At 37.0% G+C, this 22,347-nt stretch overlaps 1 protein-coding gene across 5 annotated transcripts in view; it reads left to right on the top strand.

Annotated features, from left to right (window-relative positions):
• Positions 1-22,347, top strand: part of ITPK1 (inositol-tetrakisphosphate 1-kinase) — a 371,106-nt gene that overhangs the window by 314,974 nt on the left and 33,785 nt on the right. For 4 of the 5 annotated variants that reach the window (XM_051977357.1, XM_051977356.1, XM_051977358.1 and 1 more), the window contains exons 10-11: positions 1,416-1,578; positions 13,783-16,803. In XM_051977357.1, the coding sequence (XP_051833317.1) occupies positions 1,416-1,578; positions 13,783-14,108 (489 nt within the window). In that variant the 3' untranslated portion in view covers positions 14,109-16,803. Of the gene's footprint in view, positions 1-1,415; positions 1,579-13,782; positions 16,804-22,347 lie in introns of those variants that run through there. The other variant, XM_051977360.1, reaches the window with a different exon arrangement.

Raw genomic sequence — 22,347 nt, 5'->3', positions numbered from 1 at the left:
ACTCTCTATACGTAGGTTCATATAGGACAGTGAATTTGGAGATTAGATGGAGTGGAGCAGGATGGCACGGGATAGAGATATAAACACTTATATATTGCCTACTGTGTGCCAAGCTCTGTGTTAAATGCTTTTTAGAAGTATTATCTCATTGATTTTCACAACAACTCTGTGAAGGAATTGCTATTTTATTATTTTCCTTATTTTAAAGATGAAGAAACTGAGGCAAATAGAAATTAAACGACTTAGTCATACAACTAGGAGAAGTGTTGAGGCTGTATTTGAACTCAAATATTCCTGACATTAGGCCTAATATGTTATCAAATGCCCAGAGAGGTTAAATAACTACTAATGCCATATAAATTATATGTAGATGAAGTAAACCCAGCTTCCTTGACTCCAAATTCAGTTTTCTTTCTGCTATATTGTGCTATCTTTTAATTTCATAAGCTTTCTAATACTGGAAATCTTAAAACTGATGAATGTGACACCTCCCTTTCACCCTATCAAATGAAGTGTTGTAGAATTAGTGTTTCTCACAGAGTCGGGACAAATGACCTCTTCAGTCACTTCCAACTCAGTTTCTCTGATTTAGTTATTTAACTCATTCCAGAACTGTGTGAACTCTTAGACAAGTTACCTAATTTTCTGGGTCTCTTTTCTTATTGGGGAGAATATTATTTGTTGACCCATTTGATCTCTTAAGTCATCTTCCAGTTTTGTGATTCTGTGGTCCTTTGCTAAATAGATATTATGGTTCAGAAGTATAAAATCCATTCTTAAACACTATCTCTTTGATCGGATTTTATTTACAGCTTTTGCATCAAAATTCATTAGTAGGGGCAGCTAGGTGGCACAATGGATAGAACACCAGCACTGAAGTTAGGAGAACCTAAGTTCAAATGTGATCTCAAAAAACTAAACATTTCCTAGCTGTGTGACCCTGGGCAAATCACTTAATCCCAGTTGTCTTGGGGGGGAGAGGGGGAAGGGGGAAGAATTCATCAATAATATTGCTCTACAATTTTCTTTCTTTACTTAATCCTTTTCTGGTTTTAATATCATGACACAATTTCTAATACCATTTTACCAATTTCTTCACTTTTCAAATTTGACTGTTTTCTCTGAATCCTCTGTTTTCATTTAGCAATTTGATGAAAATATTACTTGTGCCTGTAAAGGTCTTTTTTTTGTTTGTTTGTTTACCCAGAACTTTTTAGGTTCCCTATTTGGTATTAATCTTGAAGGGGGAAGAGAATTTAAATAAGCAGATCACCTGTCAAGGGAGCATCCTCTTTGAGAAGGCTCAGATCAAGATATAAATTGAATTGAAAATTCAGGATCCTTCTCCTTTCTTAAGATTCGATAAATGTTTCCAAATTCATTGCAGTTGAACTTTTGTGTTTCTTTTTTGGTAGCTGGACAAAATAGAAGGTGTGTTTGAGAAGCCCTCGGATGAGGTCATCAGGGAGATTTCCAAGGCTCTTCGGCAAGCACTTGGTGTATCACTATTTGGGATCGACATCATTATCAACAACCAGACTGGACAGCATGCAGTCATTGATGTCAATGCATTCCCAGGTAAAAGCTTACCAAACTCCTGAGCTCTATTTATTCACTGATTGGAAATAGTTAACAGAACTTTATTTTTTTGCTGCTAGACCTGGCCAGCCTTCATCATTAGAGCTAGAAGAAATTTTATTCATCATTTTATTCAGGCCCTTGATTTTAAAGATGGGGAAATGAGTTTCATGAGATTAAATGATTTGCCCAGAATCACACAACTACCAGGAAGCAGATCTAGTATAGGTATAGTTGGTTCAGTTTCAGACTGAATATCACTTTATCATCTATTAATACCCAAGTCTTCTGATTCCAAAGCCATTATATCAAGGGTGATATATTATTGTCAGCATTAGAATTGCTCAGAAAGATTTGAGAAGAAGGCGATGCCTTATCTTAGGGTAAAATCCCAGGTCTAGTTCTTAACCTCAACCTGATTCTTCATATATAAGCTATTAGGAAGTTGGTGTTATATAATAGTATTAGCTCTTGGTTTAGATCTATTAGGAGACCCCAGATTGAATTCTAGCTCTGTTGCTTAGTTTGTGATCCTGGGAAAGCATTAATTTTCTCTGATTCTCATTTTTGTATTTAGATAGTTACAATTTTCTAAACTTCTTGAGATTGTCATGAGGTTCAGGTGAAAGAATAATCCCCACAGCACTTTGTGACTATTTAGTATTGTATAATTCCCTCTGGAATAGTACATACTTTCTGTCCATAAACTGCTGTGCTCTTCAGACAGTGATACCTGTAAACCTGAAAAGGAAAATGACAGCAAATTTTCTGCCAGTTTTCAGGTGTATCTAATTTCACTGTGAACTGGACATGTACAATAGCCAAAATGCAGATCAGTTTTCTTCTGAGAGATGTGTGTGTGCGTGTGTGTGTGTGTGTGTGTGTGTGTGTGTGTATGAGAGATGAGAGAGAGAGAGAGACAGACAGACAGACAGACAGACACAGACTTTTTTACTTACCTTGTTTCAATCTTCCTTTCACTTTGTAGTGAAAAAAACAAGCTTTTAAGCTTTTGGAAAATTTGATTAGGATAAAAATGAATAATAAATGTTTACAGTAAAAAGGCAGAACAGACCCCTTAACTGTCCTGGGAGAAGGGCATTTCTCAAGGATGGTGTTTGAGCTGTAACTTAAAGGTCAAGAGGAAACTCCGAGGTTGAGTGAAGAACAGTGTATACTATGCAAGAGTAGCCAATGAACCTGGAAAAATGGGAAGGAACTGATTATGTGGATTTTGAAAAGTTAGAGAAGTTTTCATTTTATTTTACAGACAATATAAAGCCTCTGGGAGTTGGTTGAATAGGAGAAATCACATGGTCACATTTAAGCTTGAGGAAAATTGATTGATGTGGATAGAGTGAACTGAGAGAGATTTAAGGCAGGAAGACCAGGTAGGAGGCTGCTGTAGAAAGGTAATAAGGGCCTAGGGTAAGGTGATAACTACGTGAGTGATAGGGTGCATAGATCGAAGCTTCAGCTTCCTTAGGAATCTATAAAATGGGAGTTAATACTTATACAATCCAGGGATCAAATGAGATGGAAAGCTGCCAATGCATTATAAAAACTACAAACTATCCTGGGCATTCTAAACTGAAAACTGCCCACAAAATGTGTGTGGAATTGTCATTTCTACTGTTGAGTAATATGTTTTGATCCATGTGCTTGGTTGCATTTGTTTAAACATATGCTAGAATAACTAGTCCTTTCTTGATCAGGAGCTAGGGACAGCATGATCTGGTTGCTAGAATCTGGCCCTTCCCCAGCATTCTCTTTCCATATCCACTGAGAACAGCATCACTGACCCTGAGCTAGTTTCTTTGAGTCTTCTAGAGTGTGCCTGGATGCTTATCTTAGAATGTTTATGCAGCATTTTTTATTAAATGTCTTAAAACAATTGTTTTCAATTCAAGTACTTGACGCTGAGATTCCTTGGGGGGGAAACTTAGTGCCTTATTCCCAATAGCTTTTACATAGGAGGGAGGAGGGAAGGGGAGTGAACAATGTTCTGGATGATTTTTGAGTTGTGACAATAAACCATTTATCTAATATGCCAGGTTTTTTGTTAGGAAGTTCTCATTTTTTCTCTTTGCTGTTAAGATTAAAGTAGAAGGGGGTTTTTTGTTTTGTTTTGTTTTCATTTTTGTGAAAATAGATGACTTGCTGGGGAGGAGAAATGGATATTTTTGGAAATAAAGATGATGTAAAAACAAGAGACCAAATAATTTTTTAAAAAATAACTAAAGCAGGAAAGAGTGTTTTTTCTCAGCATTATCTTCCTTTAGCTTTTTTAAAAAGGAGATTAAAATATGTATGAGTGTGACTTAATGAAAGCAGAAGAAAAGCAAATGGGCTTTAGAGATTATCTAGAATTTACCCTTATTATTTTTCAGAGAAAAAATAGACCCAGAAATAAGAAAAATAGCAGGTTGAGGCTGCCTGAGACCTAGAGTCAAAGAGACAACATAATTCAGGTCTTTTGTTTCTCCCTAAATCTAAAAGTTGCATGAAATTTAATATAAAATATTTAACATTGGCAAGTTAAAATATAGAATGCTAAAGCTGGACGAAACCATTGCATATCCAATCTTGGAATAGAATTCAGCTGGAATATCCAGCATTTTGGATAGAATGCTAGACCTAGAGTCAGGGATATTTGGATTTAAATCCTGCCTCTCACCACTTCTAGCTGTGCTGTCCTGGGCTGATCATATAAGCTCTATGTGCTCATTTTTATCATAAAAGGAGGAGATTCCACTGTGAGGTGACCTTGACAGCCCTTAAAGCTATGATCTGCTGAACTTAGCCAACTTTGTGTTTTATGGGGGAATAAATTTAGCCCAAAGATCTTTAATGGATAATATGTTTGTCTCATTTAATCATTATGATAGTTTACATTTATATATATTGCTTCTAAAGCCTTGTTGTTGTGCCATGTTGTGATTTGGTTTCCAAAAGTTATGTCAATTAATTATGAGTTTTGGCAACATAATTAGAAAAATAAGAAAAATATGGATGAAACATCATAGAATTGTCCCAGGTATATTACAAGATATTAGAAGATACATGCCATATGAATGATAGATAATAAAAGCTTTGGCTTTAGAGGAGAGAGAAATCATTGTGATCTTAGCTGGATCCAGGGAAAGTTATGAGGAAGAGGTTGGAATGATGCTGGACCTTGAAGGGTGATTAGAATTTAGCAGAGAGTAGAGTACCAAGTAGGAAAGATGTATGATGCAGGTCTTTAGAGGCAGGAGTGACTGGGTCAGGTCCAAGAACAAACCATTTTTGCAGAGGTCTGAATTTTCCCTTCCAGTATTTGAGAATTATTCTATAGTGAAATGAGCATTGAGCCTAGAGTACTTGAATTCTAATGTCACCATTGTTGCTCAGTAACTTTGGGGGGGGGGGGGTCTTAGAAAAGTCACGCCAAAGAATTTCAAGAGTAGAAAGTGGCGTTAGGGATCATCTGGGCCAAGCCCAAGTCATTGGTACTGAGTCTCTTTTTCCTCTTTTCTAAAACAAGTGGTTTGGGTCACAGGCTCTTTAAGGCTCTTTTCAGGACTAACATTTCATATTCATTCTTAAGATTCTCTATTCAGTAACAGCAAAGGTGGGAGAAGAGGTAAGGGCTGATGAAATATAGCTAAAATAAAATCAGCCTGTAAGTCAAGCAGAGAGTTGTGCCTTATAGTTTGTGTACTTGGGCTTTGTGTATTTTATATATTCCTCCCTTGTGGACCTGGGGAATGAAGAAATATCTGAGTAATGAGGACCTCAGAAGGTCTCTTGAGTCCAGGGGCACAGGGGATGGGCCATGGTTGTAATATAGTCTCTGGTGGCAGTTTGGAGAGCTATAGCAAAGGCCCTACTTAATCAGACGTTTTTCTTTACCTTAAGAGGCAACATCTGCTTCTTAAGGAAATTAAGTTTTTCTTGAGTGCAAGGACTACTGTTTGGTTTTGTATCCCCGTGCCTTGAAATTAGCTACTTGGTCCTTAACAGATGCTTGTTGAATTGGATTGGATCTTGAAATTTTATTGAATTTGGAGCCAGAGGATCTGTTCTCAAGTCTGAGCTCCAATCCATACTGTGACACATCTAGTCCCTTCATCATTACGTATTCCAAATAGTTCTTTTTTTATGTATTTAGTATTTTATTTTTGCTCAATAACATGTGAAAAACAATTTTTAACATTCGTTTTCTGAATTTTGAGTTCCAAATTTTCTCCCTTCCTCCCATTTCCCTCTCCCCATTGAGAAATCAAGCAGTTTGTTAAAGGTTGTACACATGTATTCATGCAAAATATTTCGATAATAGTTATGTTGTAAAAGAAAATATACTCTTCCCCACCCATCCCCAACAAAAAAAAGTTTAAAAAGCATGCTTCAGTTTGTATTCAGACACTTTCAAGTCTTTCCTTAGGGATAAATAGCATTTTTCTTCATAAGTCCTTTAGAATTACCTTAGATCCTGTATTGCTAAGAATAGCTAAATCATTCACAATTTATCATCTTACAATATTGCTGCCATGTACATAATATATTTCACTTTGTATCAACTCGTGGAAGTTTTTCCAGATTTTTCTGAGAGCATTTTGCTTATCGTGCACAACAGTCCATCAGCCATTCCTCTTTCAATTTCTCATTCTTTGCCACTAAGAAATAGCTGTTGTAAATATTTTTATACATATAAGTACTTTTCCATTTTTTTTTTTAAGCCTCTTTTGGGATACAGACTTAGTAGTGGTTTTGGTAGATCAAAGAGTATGCATGGCTTTATAGCCCCCTAGTCATAGTTCCAAATTGCTCTCCAGAATGGTTGAATTAGTTCACAACTTCACCAATAGTGCATTGATGTTTCATTTTTCTCACATTCTCTTCAACATTTATTATTTTCCTTGTATGCCCTATTAGCCAATCTAGTAAGTTTGGGATAGTATTTTAAAATTGTTTTAATTTGCATTTCTCCTATCAATAGTGAGTTAGAGCATCTTTTCATATGGCTATAGATTATCAGTTGGGGAATGGCCTTATTTTTAAAAATTCAGTTCAGTTCTGTATATATTTTTAAAATGAGACCTTTATCAAAAAAAACTTTGTCCAAATTTTTTTTCACTTTTACTATTGCTAATTGTATTTCCCTCTAAATTATTTCCTCCCCTGTTCATTATATTCTCTCTGCTTTCATGCTGTCCCTCCTTAAAAGTGTATGGCTTCTTCTCACATCCTCTTCTACTTTCCTGTAGAACAAAATAGATTTGTGTACCCAATGAGTGTGTATGTTTGACTTAATTCTGAAGAAAGGTTCATTCCCTTCTCTTCCCCTCCACTGTGAAAGCTTTATTTTACCTCTTTTATAAGATAATTTACCCTATTCCATCTCTCTCTTTCTCTTTCTCCTAGCGCTTTCCTTTCTTATCCCTCAATTTTATTTTTTTAGATACCATCCCTTCATATTTAATTCACACCTGTACCTCTGTCATGAACTCCTGCTAACTGTAAAAATGAGAAAGTTCTTATGAGTCACATGTATCATCTTCCTCTGTAGGAATGTAAACAGTTTTAACCTTATTCAGCTCTGTTCTTTTCCATCAAGAATGCTTTCATTGAATATCCATTTTTCCCCCTTGAAGGATTATACTCAGTTTTGGTGAGTAGGTGATTCTTGGTTGTAATCCTAGCTCCTTTGCTCTCTGGAATATCATATTCCAAGCCCTCCAGTCCATTAATGTAAAAGCTGCTAAATCTTATATTATCCTGACTGTAGCATGATAATTTGTTTCTTTCTGGCTACTTGTAGCCAGATATATTTTCTCCTTGATCTGATTGCGCTGGAATTTTACTATAATATTCCTGAAAGTTTTCATTTTGGGATCTCTTTCAGGAGGTGATGAGTAGATTCTTTCAATTTCTATTTTGCCCTCTGGTTCTAGAATATCAGGACAGTTTTCCCTGATTTCTTGAAACATGATGTCTGAGCTTTTTTTTTTTTTTTTTTTTTTTTGATCATGGTTTTCAGGTAATCCAGTAATTTTATAATTCTATCTCCTGGACCTATTTCCCAGATCATTTGTTTTTCCAATGAGATATTTGACATTGTCTTTTTTTTTTTTTTCATTCTTTTGATTTTGTTTTATTGTTTCTTGATCTTTCATATCATCCTTCGCTTCCATTTGCCCAATTATAATTTTGAAGGAATTATTTTTTTCAGTGAGCTTTTGTACTTCCTTTCCCATTTGGCCAATTCTACTTTTTAAGGAGTTTTTTTTCATTCATTGAATTTTTGTGCCTCTTTTTCTATATGGCCAATTCTACTTTTTAAGACATTCTTGTTCTTGTTGGCTTTTGTACTTCTTTTACCATTGGTCTGGTCTGTTTTTTAAGGTGTTAATTTCTTTGGTATTTTTACCAAGGTGTTGATTCTTTATTCATGATTTTGACCTTCTTATCCTATGTGGACTGAGACCTCTGGCTGCTATTTCAGTGACTCCCCAACCACAACAGACCTTTCCTACTAACCTTTTAAGTTGTTTTTGGCATTTTGTGAGTTCTGTATTACAGTAATTGTTTTATAGAAGTATTTAATGATGTTTAGAGAGGATTTGAGGAGAACTATCATTAAAATGAGAGTAATAATACCTTCTTGTCTCACAGAATAGTGGTGAAGAAAATACTTCATAGTGTCACATAAATGAAAGCTCATATGGTTATACTTTGAGCAAATAGTGGGTCCTTTGGAGGGAATTAGGAAACATTTCTTCCTTGGGTAATTAACTGAGAATGTGTGTGTGTTGCTTATTGTTGTGATAGTGGCCTGTTGTTGGTAAGGGACTTCACTAATTTTTTATCTGCTCATTGAGAGTTGTCTGGGGAGCTCTGATGAGAGGTTAAGCGTGAACACTGAATCACAAGCCAGTACTTGGTAGTGGAAGTCACATTTATATCTAAGGTTAGTTTTCTCTCCACTGTGCAGCACTACCTCTCACATCTGTGTTATGTCTCATTTACAATAGCTGACATTTATGTACCCTTTTAAAGGTTTGCAAAGCACTTGACATATTAGCTCATTTGTTCCTCATTATGTTATCTTACCTCAAGTGGACTCTTGCTGCTTTGTGAAAATCTTTTTTTTCCTATCACATTCTCCATAGTAATTGAACCAGACATTTTCCTCTTCTTAGACCTCTCGTATCCTTTCTTCTCCTGGTCTTCTCAATAAAGTTACTCACCTTTTACTTTAGGCTTCAGTCTCTCATGTTCTTGCTCTAATGGATAGAGAGCACTAGACTTGGAATCAAGAAAACTTGAATTCAAATCATGCATTAGACACTTAATTCTCTGAACTTTGTTTTCTTACCTGTAAAATAAATGAGATATACAGAGGGTATCTCTTTCTCAATTATGGTTATGATTTTGTTTTCATTTCTTAGCCCAAGGATGAGAGCTAACATTTAAGTTTGTGTTTTCTTTTAGATTTCCCATCTCTTCCCTTCCTGGGGAATATGTGCAGTTCATTCCTAGCCACTTAGAAAACCTGAGAAATAAGATCCTTTGAAGTTACTAATACTAAAAAGTAGCCAGGGCTCCATGACTGCTAGTAAGATAATGATTGACAATTAATATACCATTCAGGCATCCCAAAGCATTTTATAAATGGTATGTATGTCAGAGGTCAGTTTATTCTAGAAGTACCATCCAGGTTCTTGAAACCCACTGTTATCACTTAGCCTTTGAATGGTCCAGAGGTATGTTTTGCTATCAGATACAAAGACAATACCTATTTTTTTGTACCTTACTGCCCAGCTAACTTTTAAAATAGATCCAGTCTGTGGAAATGAAGTGGGTGTCAGGAGGCATGAGCAACAGAGTTTGTGACATTTACTAGTATTTTATCTTACATCAAAGCTCTGTGAGGTTTCACAGACTACAAGATTGATTTTCAGATTATGCCTGGGTCACTATTTGATTATTAACTTGTCATCAACAAACAGTAAAGGTTTCATTAAGGGAAGGCAACCCTGTGTTGGTGCTGGCTCAGTGAGGACCTCAGCTTTGCATATTCAGCTGTTGCTGGGGGAACAGCATAATTCACAGGGTAATTATAGCAATTTTATAAATTAGAAGGCTAAGCTTAGAGTTTTTTCCCCTGGTTTCTACATATATGCCTGCTAGAACCTCTCTTCTTCCATTCTATCCTATGAACAGATTTAGAGTTAATGCTGTCTAGTTTGACTTTGACCCACTCTATCCAAAAGGATCCTGTCCTCAGGCATGGTACCTGACAGGGTCCATCAGACTGAATCATCTTGAATCCTAGGAACAAGTGGTCAGGAATCTGTGAAAAATGGCATTGCTTTTGCTTTATACATAGATAATTTGAGAGTCAGGAAGGTTATTTTAGATATCCTGGTGGCCTCACTCCTAAGGCCTATGCTTTTTCTATGACTCAGGACTGATGAATTATCACTAAGTTATCCCAGCTGTGCTTTTGTATTTAGAAAAACCTAAAAGTAATACCAGCTGTTTGAATCTCAGTCTTCTGAACTATCTTAGTGTTGAGGATGGTTTTATTTCCTCTGAGGGAGAAGCTAACCTAACTTTTATGGTAGGAATCTTAGTAGATGTTATTCTTACTCATTTTTAATGCTGATATCCAGGATATGTACAAGCAATCTTTTTCTTGGCTAAACCAGTTTTATCAGGCTATGACTGTATTATTTAGGAGTGGAGTAGGAAAGACAATATTTGATTTGCAACATATCCCCAGTTTTCTTCCACCATGACATGGAGAACTCAGAAAAATCCAGCATGAGCTCTCTAAAGTGCTAACAAACTCCTAAGACTTTGAGTTTGGGTCCAGTGACTATCCATCATCTGAGGACCAGCCTTGCTCAGTGCAGAGGTACCATTTGAAGGCGATGATTGAATGTTGAATTTTGTTTTGGTTTTTTGGTCACAGAAACTTATGGAGACAGTCTGTTAAGTTGAGAGGTCTATATGGACAAAATTATAGATTTTTGAAGTATGTGAACACTCACATGTTAAGAGCATTTATTCAGTAGTATTTATTTATAACCATTATATAGGCAAGATTTTATTTTTACATATGTATATGTACACACACACACACACACACACACACACACACACACTGATATAAAGAAAACCCAACAAAGAAGTTTCCTCTACCCATGTGGATTTATACCTGCTCTGTAACTTTTGTTTTTTTTAGGGGGTGGGTAACTTGAAGGGGTTCACTGACTTGGCCAGGGTCAGACAGCCAGTGTGTGTTTGAACTTGATATTGGACCTTTCTCCTTTAAGACATGTTCTCTACTATACCTCAGCTGTATATCTTATCATGGAATGATGTACTGCCTTCCTCATTCCTCCTCAACTAGGATAATGTGTCTTTAATCACAGTGAGTGACAAAAAGGAAGAAATAAACCGTTTATAATTTTATTTTTTTTTTAATTTTGATAATTGTTTATTATTTGTTTTTAAACCTAATTTGGAAGCAAAAAGATCAGTCAAGGAGTAAGATTTCTGCCTGGCATAAATAACAAAATGATAACAGAGACAAAGACAAAGAACCATTTATAATTTTTAAAAACTTGCAATGACTTTCAGTATTGAACAAATTATGTTCGATAAGAGTATTATAGAAGCACAAAACAAAACTTCCACCTAAACTATCCCAAGGCCAATACAATAAGAATAGGTAGTGCTGTGGATAGAACACTGAACTTAGAGTCCGGAAGACTGAATTAAGTTCACGCCTTAGACACTTCCTAACTATGTCACTGAACATCCATCTGTCTCAGTTTCCCTTACCTGTAAAATGGAGATAAAACCTAACTCTCAGTGTTTTGAAGGTAAAAAAAGATAATATCTGTCAAGTGCTTTGCGCATGTATTTCTTTTCTGTGATTAGTGAAGTCATTTTTAGAGAGAATACATTAATTTTTCATATATCTAAATTTAATATTTCTTCTAAAATATGATGCTGTGGTCTTCAGCATATCATGTCATAATTATATTCACAATATTTTAACTTTCTTGTTTGATTAATCTCTTACATAAGATCAATTCTCATCAGGTAAATGAATAGTAATTGTATACATTCCAGCAATGTTCATTTTCTACTGAAAGACTCCAGATAACTTTTCCTCCCCCTGAGGCAGTTGGGGTTAAGTCACTTGTCCAAGGTCACACAGCTAGGAAATCTGAGACCAGATTTGAACTCGGGTCCTCCTAATTTCAAGGTTGATACTCTATCCACTGCATCACCTAGCTGTCCCTACAAATAACTCTTGATATTGTGAGTCTAATTCAGGGGGCTTCTTGAAGTATAGGTCAAAGTTCTCTGGATGGATAGGCTGGTGATTTTTGTGAAAGATAGTTCTATGTTTTAAAGCCCTCCAACACTACGGAAATTTCATGAAGCATGGTACTCCCTCTAGTAGTAAAGATTGCAGCCCCCTCAGTGACTTATTAGATTGTCTCCAAGAATTGCTGTGACTGAAAAATTGTTCACTTCACAGCTAGTGACAAGTCTGTTTCTGTGGTCCTATATTTGGAAAGATTCTGATCGTGGACTCATATTTTAAGCCTTTGCTGTTTGGTAGAACCTGCTGGAAATTATGCTTCCCTGAAATAAGCACAGAGAGCCCACAGACATCATGTATAATGCTAAGGCATGAAAGTAAAGAATTGTACTAGAGAAGTGCCTATTTATAAATTCTTCACAGCAGTTCTTAAAGACAACCAACATTTAAGGAATATAGGGGTTTATTGCCTTTCCATTCCTCCTACCAAAATCATCCAGAGTGTTTCAGACAGATCTAGATATCATTTCTTGTCCAGTTTAGTCTTTTACCCTTTCTTGGTAATCAGCATAAGTTTGGCTCTGACAAGAAAATATAATAAGATTCTAAACCTGTTTGGTTGCTCTTGGAAATCCATTTAACAAAGCCCATGTTATGAAATTCTTGTCCTGGGATAAGATGAGCAGTTTATCTTAACAGAATGCTTGTATAGATCCAGGAGAAGGACAATGAATTTGTTGGTGTGGTTAAAAGGAAGAGTCCTTTTTACGACATCAGAATTTGGATATTTGAGTGACTTCACTTGCTGGGGATCTTGGGCACAAAAAAGGAAGTAAGGGACATATCTTTAGGGGTGTATCATGATAGGGGGGAGGGAGAGTTTGAAAGAGAGTTTTCTTTGTAGTTAACTTACACATCTCTTCTCCCAACGTTTTTCTTCTCAAAAAACATCATTAAATTAGCCGTTTTTGTTTCTGCTGTCTCATGTATTTGACAAGGTAGTTTTCTCCTCATACATTCTCTTCTACTATATGTCTGGTTTTGTGCTAGGGACAGCAAACACAAAAGTGGACCAGTTTCTGAACTCAGGATACTTCTTTCGTATGTCCATTAGTAAGCATTTATTAAATGGCACTGTGGTGAACACCAGGGATTTTTGTTTAAGATAAAAAAATTATATGGAGTAGCTAGGTAGTGCAGTGGATAGAGCACTAGCCCTGAAGTCAGGAGGACCTGAGTTCAAATCTGTTCTCAGACACTTAACACTTCCTAGCTGTGTGACCATGGCAAGTCACTTAACCCCAATTGTATCAGCAAAAAAAAAAAAAAAAAGATAAGAAATTATAGTCCCTATCCTCAGGGAGCTCATGTTCTTTTTTTTTTTTTTTCAACTGTGCCTTCCTCATAGAATTGTTGAAAAGAAAACACTAATTAAAATGTAAGAGGTATTGGAGGCAGGGAAGGGTAAGGCATATGTCATGAAATGTGATAATCATTATGAGAGAAATGTTATTCAAGTCTTTCATGACCTGATCAAGAATCCAACACCCACAGAAAGCCCTTATTCACATCACTTAACATTACTTATGGGGAAGAAACAGCATTGATATAATAGAAAGATCTCTGATATCTAGTTCCATCTAAGTCCCCCATTAGTTGTTGTGACTTTGAGCAGCTCACTTAATTTCTGAGTCTCAGCTTCTTCCTCTACAGTGAACTGAACTAGATCCATCTCAAAGGTAGGTTTCTTCCAATTCTAATATTTGGTATTTTTTTCTTTTCATCTCTTTTTTTCTTAATGTTCTGACTGTGTGGTTCTAGAGCAAAAGAAATCATTTCTCTCTTTATTTTCCTTTCTTTTTTTCTTCACTCAGGCTATGAGGGTGTGACCGAGTTCTTCACTGACCTCTTGAACCACATAGCTACAGTCTTGCAAGGCCAGAACATGGAGGCAACCCCACTCACCCACAACAAGATCCTGGCTGACCCGTCTGGTGGCCTAGCAGGCGAGCGGACACGTGGCACCAGTACAGGCTGCTGCAGCAGCATGATGGGCAAAGACTCCTCCTGGATTGTGGAGAGTGAGACCAACAGTTCGGTGAAGCTGCAGCATCAGAGACTAGGGTGCAACACTGCTGTGTCCCCCAGCTTCCAACAGCACTGTGTGGCAACGTTGGCCACCAAAGCATCCTCCCAATAACTGGTGGCACCACGGACCAGGGCACAAGCAAAGGGCCCACCTAGAATCACAATAATGAGTCAAGCAGCTTAGAAGAGTTCCACCTACAACTACAAATTTCCATTGATTATTTTTTTAACCTGATTTCCCAATGCAGTGATCTAAAAGGGGGGGGGGGGGACCCACAGTGATTAGAGCAGGAGAAAATGGGATGTTTCACCCACTTCTATTTGCAAATTTTTTAACACGTTTACACACCCTTGTGTTATCAACACTAGCCCTTAATGTGTGGGATGATTGTTTTTGTTTTGGTGATTTATTTTGTGTGTATGTGTGTCTGTTTCTCTGTGTGTGTGTGTAAAAGTATATGCGGTTATTCCCTCTTTATAAACTGTAATTGACTACCGTGGGCCAACCAACCTGTGGGACCTTTAACAAGTTACTTCATCTGTCTAGACTTTAGATTCCTCATCTATAAATTAATGGTATTGGGCTCAGTTTCTAAGGTCTTTCCAGCCCATATGAGCATATGTTTTAAGTGCAGACTTCCTGGAATGAGAGGCCAAGGTTGGCATTGTATGTGAATGTCATAATTTAAAGAGAGGTTTCAATTATTATAGATGGTTTCATCTTCTCTTTATATTTCCCACCTGCACTTTTAGCTGTGTTCCCCTCTTCCTCCTTTGAGGCCAGTCCCCCTTTTGTCTACTATACAATCTCAGTAGGAAAATTATTTGTACAGTGTGCCCCAAAACCACCTCTGCTCAGAAAGATGAACATATGGCATTTGCTCTCTCTGCCCTGCCCTAACTCAGAGAGAGATGACCTAGAATGACCTTCAGAGGTTCTATGGTGTGTATTTCTGTAGGAGCTACCCCTCTGAGTACACTATTTCAGGAACGGGGAGGTATAACCAATCTTCCAAGCTCTACTTTGGAATAGTTTATAGACTGGTTGATTCTTGTGCCAAGTGAAAGCCTCTGGCTTCCCTCTGCCCTCTGCACACCCAGTCAGGCCCATCGCTCAACAATGCCCCAGCTCTTCCACTAACTTTTTGTGTGATCTTTTCAGTCACCTTCCTTTTCTGCACCCTTTGGAGAAGAATGATCTCTTTTAAGAGTCACTCTAGCTATGAAATGTTAGGATTCTATGAAGCATTCTTAGATCTTGAATAAGCTGGGGGAGATGAGGGATCTCCTGAGCTGAGCATAATCGAGGAGCACAAATATTCCCTTCTAGGTTTGGTTTGGTTTTTTTCCCATAGACCCTGAAAACAAGGCTGTATGTGGTTATCAGGGTCATCAATCTTAATGGTACGCATCATAAACCAGAGCATGGTGTGGCTAATGTTGACTCCTTGAAAGCTTTTTGGCAGGATCCATAAATTCTACTTTGTAGCCTACAGCATTTCAATCCAATATCTGCCATATCTTAACTTTGTTCTTGCAAATCCCAAATGCTAAGTTGATTGTCAGAGACTTAATTGTCAAAAAGGAATTGATTGTGTCCCCCCTGTCTCCTCTGTACAAGGTCTAGGAACAGCCCAAAAGAATACTCTCTCTTTGACAAGCAGCCAAACTAAGATCACACTGTAAATCACTATTTCACAGTTCAAACTATACTGAAAACAAGCAAATTCTTGAATTCTCTTTTGTTAACTGCTCTCATTCCCCCTGATCTCTGCAACCTTGGAATTTTGTCCAGGCCAAGTAGGCAGAGCAAAGGGCTGAAGTGGTTGGTAGAAGATGAGGGACACAAGGAAGAAGAAGAATCCTTTTTCTAGCTTTATAAGTTATTAAAGAAATAAGAACCTTGAGTGTTAAAAGTTCTGTGGACCACTACACATGTATTTTGGGCTGGCAGGTAGAGCACGTTATTCTAAATCATTGTTTGGCCATACTTTCCCTACCCCAAAGCTCAAATGGGAGGGGGTAAATCTCATTTTTCTAAAACATTCTCAAAGATTTGTAATGATCTGTGGTGATATATAAATGTTCTCCCCATATGACTTTTTGATGATTTTCTTTGTCAAATCTATTTTTTTGAGTCAATAAGATATAAATGCTCTTTAGGAGAGAAGAAATATTTGGACCTTCTTCTGATTCATATACAATGAGGCCATTCTGGGGTGAGATTCTGCTATTGTAAGCTCTGTATGATAACTGAGTTAAGGAAGGGGCAAATGAGATAATGTGTAAAGCGCTTTGTAAACCATTAAGCGCTAGATAAATGCTAGCTAATATTGTGGCTATTTATTTTTTGCCTCCTCTTGGAAGAAATCCATATGGGAATGATCATTTCAGTTGGGAAGGAGATGGGGATTGGAAATTAAGGGAGGGGGGAAGACTGAAAGAATGGACCTAATTGAAACTGTCAGGCTTTCTAGGAACTTGAAAGCTTTCTAGCTAACCATGTTTACATGACTCTGAGCGTTAGATCCAGTTTTAATGTCTGTATGCTATTTCTTAGCTCTATCTTTGAATCAGAGTGGATTAATCTGGCTTGCCTTAGAAAGTTTGGTTAGCCGATTTTGCACTGCCTTGTTTCTCCAAAATAAACTACTGAAATGTAATTGTATTTTATACTTGTTTACACACAGTTGCTAAAAATCTGTTATGTGATTCTCTTTAAGTCTTTTAAAAATATTTTTTGGTTTTGTTTTTAATAGCTTTACCTTTTAAAAATAAAATCCCAATCCTACACTCTCAAAAGAAAACAGGTGGATTTTTATTAATATGACACCTGGAAACCTGCTAATGTCGTTCCAGTTTTAATTCTGTATTATTTTTTTTTTTATTTCTCCATATGGGTCTTGCAAATTTTCAAGGCACAGAGATCTCATGTAACTGCTTTCCAATGACATAACATTTTATAGGACATGGGAAGTGTGGCTACCTAGTAATTGCTGCTGATTGTAAGAGGGATAAAATGGATTGTTTTATATTGAGGAACCTATTTTTTCATAATGTTCTAAACATTATGAAACAGAGAGAAGGGGGAAAGTTCTTTTTCTAGTGGACTTGCAATATTTTTCTCTAGTCTGTCTTTTCTGGCAAACTTGGGTACTTCCTGGTCACATACAGAGGAAATGGATCATATTAGCTACATTGGTGTTGCTAATAATAAGTTACCAAAGGACCTCCCATCAGTAAGATAGATATGACTACATTCCTTTTTGATTTTAGCCTGTGACTCTTTGCCTCAGTCTTACACTCCTAGGATTTTGATAATAATGAATTATAATAAGGACTTCTAACCTTTCAGTTGGATTTTTTCCACCCAGGAGAAAGAATGAATTTATGGGAATCTGACAGGTTCAGCTTAGTTTTTCAGCCCAGTTTAAGTGGACCTTTTTGCCTGAGATTCAGCTTGTATAGATATCATTTTTTTTTCCCTTTAGCTTCCATTATTCTTGTCATTTTAGCTTCTGTTTTCTTACTGTTCTCTGGAGAAAATGATTTCACTATCCTGTGGAGTCTATTAAAACAATCCCCAAATTCTTGAGGTTATGAGGCCATAATAAATGACTCTAAGTTATTAACATTTTTCTATAATTTATGCTCTTGGTTGTAAATATACTTTTTTTAAAAAAATATTTTTTTTATGAAGCAATTGGGATTAAGTGACTTGCCCAGGATCACATAGCTAGGAAGTGTTAAATGTCTGAGGTGGGATCTGACTCCAGGGCAGGTACTTTATCTACTGCACTATCTAGCTATGCCTTTCCCCCTTTCCCCCTCTTCCCATCTTTTGCTCTTCCCCTCTCCCCCTCCCAGATAGGTGTTTTTTTTTTTTTTTTTTGGCTGAAGCAATTGGGGTTAAGTGATTTACCCAGGGTCACTCAGCTAGGAAATGTTAAGTATCTGAGATCAGATTTGAACTCGGGTCCTCCTGACTTCAGGGCTAGTGCTCTATCCACTGCACCATCCAGCTGCCCCATCCAGATATGGTTTTAAATGACATTGTTGGTTCAAGACCTGCATCTCTTGGCATTTAGAAACAGAAGTAGTAGATGACCATTGAGAAGTGTAACTTAGTTCCTGTTTATCCTTTCCCTTAATTGTCCATAAACCAGATTGGCCTTTAGTCTTGAGGGGAGAGTAGGAAGGAGGAATGTGGACAGGTTAGGTTGGATAGCCCTTGTGAGTTGGAAAAGTCAGCTTGCATTCTTTGACTTATCCATATATCTATATGTGGTGGTATTTTTGACTAGCCAGGTAAGGACAGGCTCACAAATTGTCAGCCAGAAAAGTAATAGTCTAAAGAATTGGTTTTTAAAAAGAAACATTACAAAAGTGGTAGGTGCCCTGGTGTTGAGTTATAAGACTTAACTTAGAAAGAATTGCTTTGCAGGGAGAAAGGCGTAACGTCAGATGTCTTTGTCCAATTACCAAGAATCTAAGGTGAAACCCTTTATCGCATTCTTATAATGATCCACTGATTACTGGTTTCGCAGAGGATTTCAGATGAAATTCCTTCCCCCGGATGATTATGTTTCTGTCTATGGCGCCTCCATTTGTGTTCAGTGACACTTCCCAACATGACTATTGGTAGGAGGGAGCAGATAAAAACTAACTCATATTGTTCTTGGAACGCCAGCCAGGCCATATATTGAAATTGGACGACTTCGAAATCCAGGGTGTGAAGAGGAACCTGTTTCAAAGAGGCCAGTCTATTAGTTTTTTTGCCACTTCATAGCCAAATAAATCTCCACCCCTTTCTTTTTTACTCCCTAAACTGTGCAGACTTTTCAATCTGATTTAAACAGTTGAGATATAGGAAGCAGAATTAGTTTTTAACTGACTGGTAAATTTTGGTTTAGTTTAAGTACTCTCAGATTCCACCACCCCACATTCCCTGTTTTTTAAATGAATAGATGGTCAACTACCTAATAGGAAACATTTGATAGGTGATTCTATAGATTTTTCATTTGTTTAGATTTGCCATTTTTTATTTTTTTTTGCCCTCTACTTCCAGAACCACATGGATTTATCACAGCGAGAACTAATTTCCTTCCAAACATAAACTCTAACATGATGGAAAGCATATTCAGTTCATTTGGATTCAAATGGAAATGAGACTTGGGTTTAAGACTCAAGACTGTTATGTAATAGACTTGTGCTTCTAGACAAGTCACTTGTCCTTTATTTATAGGATGATAGGATTAAAGATGGATTTATTTAATGATTATTTAGGCCACTTTCTTAGCTTCAATTTCTACATAATATCAATTGAGGGGATTGGAATATATTCTTTGAGAAGCCCTTACAGCTCTGTCATTTTGATTTTTATGAATAAATGTTTCTTCTTAGCAAATTCAATATTCCCCAAGTGAAATTGATTCTCAATCCTCATTGCAAAATTTTTTATAGGGAGCTACTACCCCAGATTACTTCAGAGCAGGCAGCCATCCATTTTTGTCCCATAAGTCTCATGGAATGTAGGATAGATAGCTAAGCAGTGCTCATAAAACCAAGGGGATCGTGAGATGCAATAAACTTAAGTAACTGATGAGCCTCTTTGGTCACTGACATTGATGGCTAGGAGTACTACATTTATTGCAGCTTCGTAAGTTTTGGACTTTTAGGACCATAAAGGAAAGGTTCAATGACAAAAGGGTCTCTCTTATAGGCCTCTGTTGTCTAGGGACGTAGAAGTGTCTGTTAGTGAAATGTAGAGCTTTTTCTATTTCTTCCTATCATTGCCTTTGTTTCCCTTTGCATTCTAACCCAAACATGAATTAGAATTCTTTTATTGTTCTTGTGGAAAGACATGGTTGTTTATAAGTTTTGTCTAATTTTGATGGCCAAATGCCTCTAACCCACCACATTCTCACATCTCCTTGGGAAAAGACTATAAAGGCATATAGAAATATGAATATACCCTCTCCTTCATCCCCTCCCTTATTCTGCTTATCCTAATTCCTCCATACCATCCTTACCCTTCTATATCTTTTGCATCCTTCGATAGTTCACAAAGCCTAGCATTGCTCCATTAGATGTCTGAGGGAACCACTTTCCTCCAGATTTTAAGCATTTCTCCTTTCCCCATTGCTCTATTCCATTCAGGGCACTATAAGAAATCATATCCCTCTCTTTCTGATTCATACTCTTCCTAACAAAGATCCTTCAGCAGTGATTTAATGAAGATATAATTCCAACTTTATGGTGTTTTCAAAAAGAAAAGCAAAAAAAACCCAGTGTTTTGTGATAATGTAATTTACTTAAATCCTGTTCACAGGCATTCATTATCAAAAGTCCAAACTTGTTTTGTACTTAATTCGTGTGTGTGTGTGTGTGTGTGTGTGTGTGTGTGTGTGTGTGTGTATGTGTATGATATATATCTCTCTATATATATGAAATATATATATATAGACATATATATATATATATATAAAATCATGGTGAACTATAAAAACCAAAAATTTTTGTTGGAAATTTGAGTTTATTGCATGCTTTCATACATGTGATAATGATGAAGACCATGGCATCTATTCATTATCATTTTTGGGGGGGCAGATAAGTCCTCTTTTTTAATTTGCCAACCCTCTGTGATAGATGGGATTTTGATTTTAACAGTCACTAGCAGATACAGTAAGTATTGTAATTGTTATTTCTGTAATTGTTTTGGAGAAAAAAAATCCTATTTGAAACACACCAAGAAATAAATGCCTTACAACACCAGGGTATGGGTGTGGTTAATGCTGAAGTGTCTCATCCAAGGCTTTCTGACACCAGCTGGCCATGTGACGATAGGCCAGTTACTTTCACTTCTGTAAAATGAGGAATTGAACTAGGTGGTTTCTCAAGTCCCTTCCAGCCATGACCCTCTGGGTTCTAAAGTTTGTCTTAGTTTTAGCCTGTGATTCGTTACCTCACTTTGGCTTGTCTAGGAGCCTGGGTTGGGTTCTTGAGCCCTGATTTGGATGCTGAAGCTTAGCTGAGAAATCTCTTTACATAATGGTATCAGGGCCTTTGGTAGTCTGTGCTAATTGGAGTTTTTGCTTTGTAATCTCTCCTGTCCCCCAATTTTTTGACTCCCAGTGCTGCTGCTGAGATAGGACACATGTTGAAGAAAACCACATGGTATCCAACAGGACAAGAGGATATGACTGTGAAAGGGTGGGCTCTACTGCCTATTAAGACTGTCTTTGCAGGACCAATAATAGGTAAAACCCTGGCAGGATTCCAGATCTAGAAACAAAAGTTTGTAATTCTCCACTTTGTCATCTTAGCCAATTTAGTCTTAGGTAAGGTGGTATCTGAGCCCTGAGGCTGGCTGTAGCTTTCTTTCCAAAGATCTGTATGCAAAGGCTGATAGCATCTGCTTCAGCAATGCCTCTATGAGGTTTAAAGAATACACATTAAGAGGTCTGGACAAAAGGAATAGGAGAGCTATCTTTGAACTAGTTCTTAATAATCAACATGATTATGGTCTTGTCTGCACATGTATCTGTATGACTTACGGGCATGTCCCTAGCCCGAGTCTGTTCACTACTATGTGCAGTTAAGTGATTGGAGGTTCAGTAATCTTCTTTCCAGCTTTAGCATTCTGTGGTTCTATATGACATGAAGTTTTGTTCTTTTTGTTTTTAAATTTTATTTTTTTATTATAGCTTTTTATATACAAAGCATATGCATGGGTAATTTTTCAATACTGACTCTTGCAAAACCTTCGATTCCAAATTCAACCCTCCTTCCCACCTACCCCCCTCCTCTAGATGGCAGGTAGTTCCATACATATTAAATAATGACATGAAATTTTAAAAACTAAGCTCTTTAGTCTGGAAACCAGGTGTGAAAAATTAACAGTAGATCCCTGGTTCTGTGTAGACATGAGTTTCTAGGCATCAACTGCCACCCTTGGAGTTGGTTCAGGGAAATTTTGTCTTTATTCTTGAAGACTTCCATTTTGCACTACTATTTAGTAAAAATAGTACTTTCTTTTAATTGAACTATAAACCTAGAAGCATTAGGTTCTGAGCCATCTTCGTTCTACCATTTTTTTGCCTACCATTGCCACCATCTTGATATGATTGGTCTGATGACTGCCTTCTCGCTTTCTCTATCCCCTTGAAGAGCTCATGATTTGTTCAGATTATGTCAGCAGAGGATAAACTTTGGCTAAGTCAACCAAGTAATACTCTAGTGTTTGATTGTATACCTCTTGTTTATGAACCAACTAGCAGAGTCAGACTCAGAAAAGCTTGTCATCAGAAAGGCTATCAAGTGATAACACTTTTTTTTAAGCCACTGGAACT

The sequence above is a fragment of the Antechinus flavipes genome, chromosome 2, assembly GCF_016432865.1.
Source record: "Antechinus flavipes isolate AdamAnt ecotype Samford, QLD, Australia chromosome 2, AdamAnt_v2, whole genome shotgun sequence".
In the NCBI taxonomy this organism is placed as follows: Eukaryota; Metazoa; Chordata; class Mammalia; order Dasyuromorphia; family Dasyuridae; genus Antechinus; species Antechinus flavipes.
The sequence above is the reverse complement of the archived record's forward strand: the minus strand, read 5'-3'. Positions and strand labels throughout refer to the sequence as shown.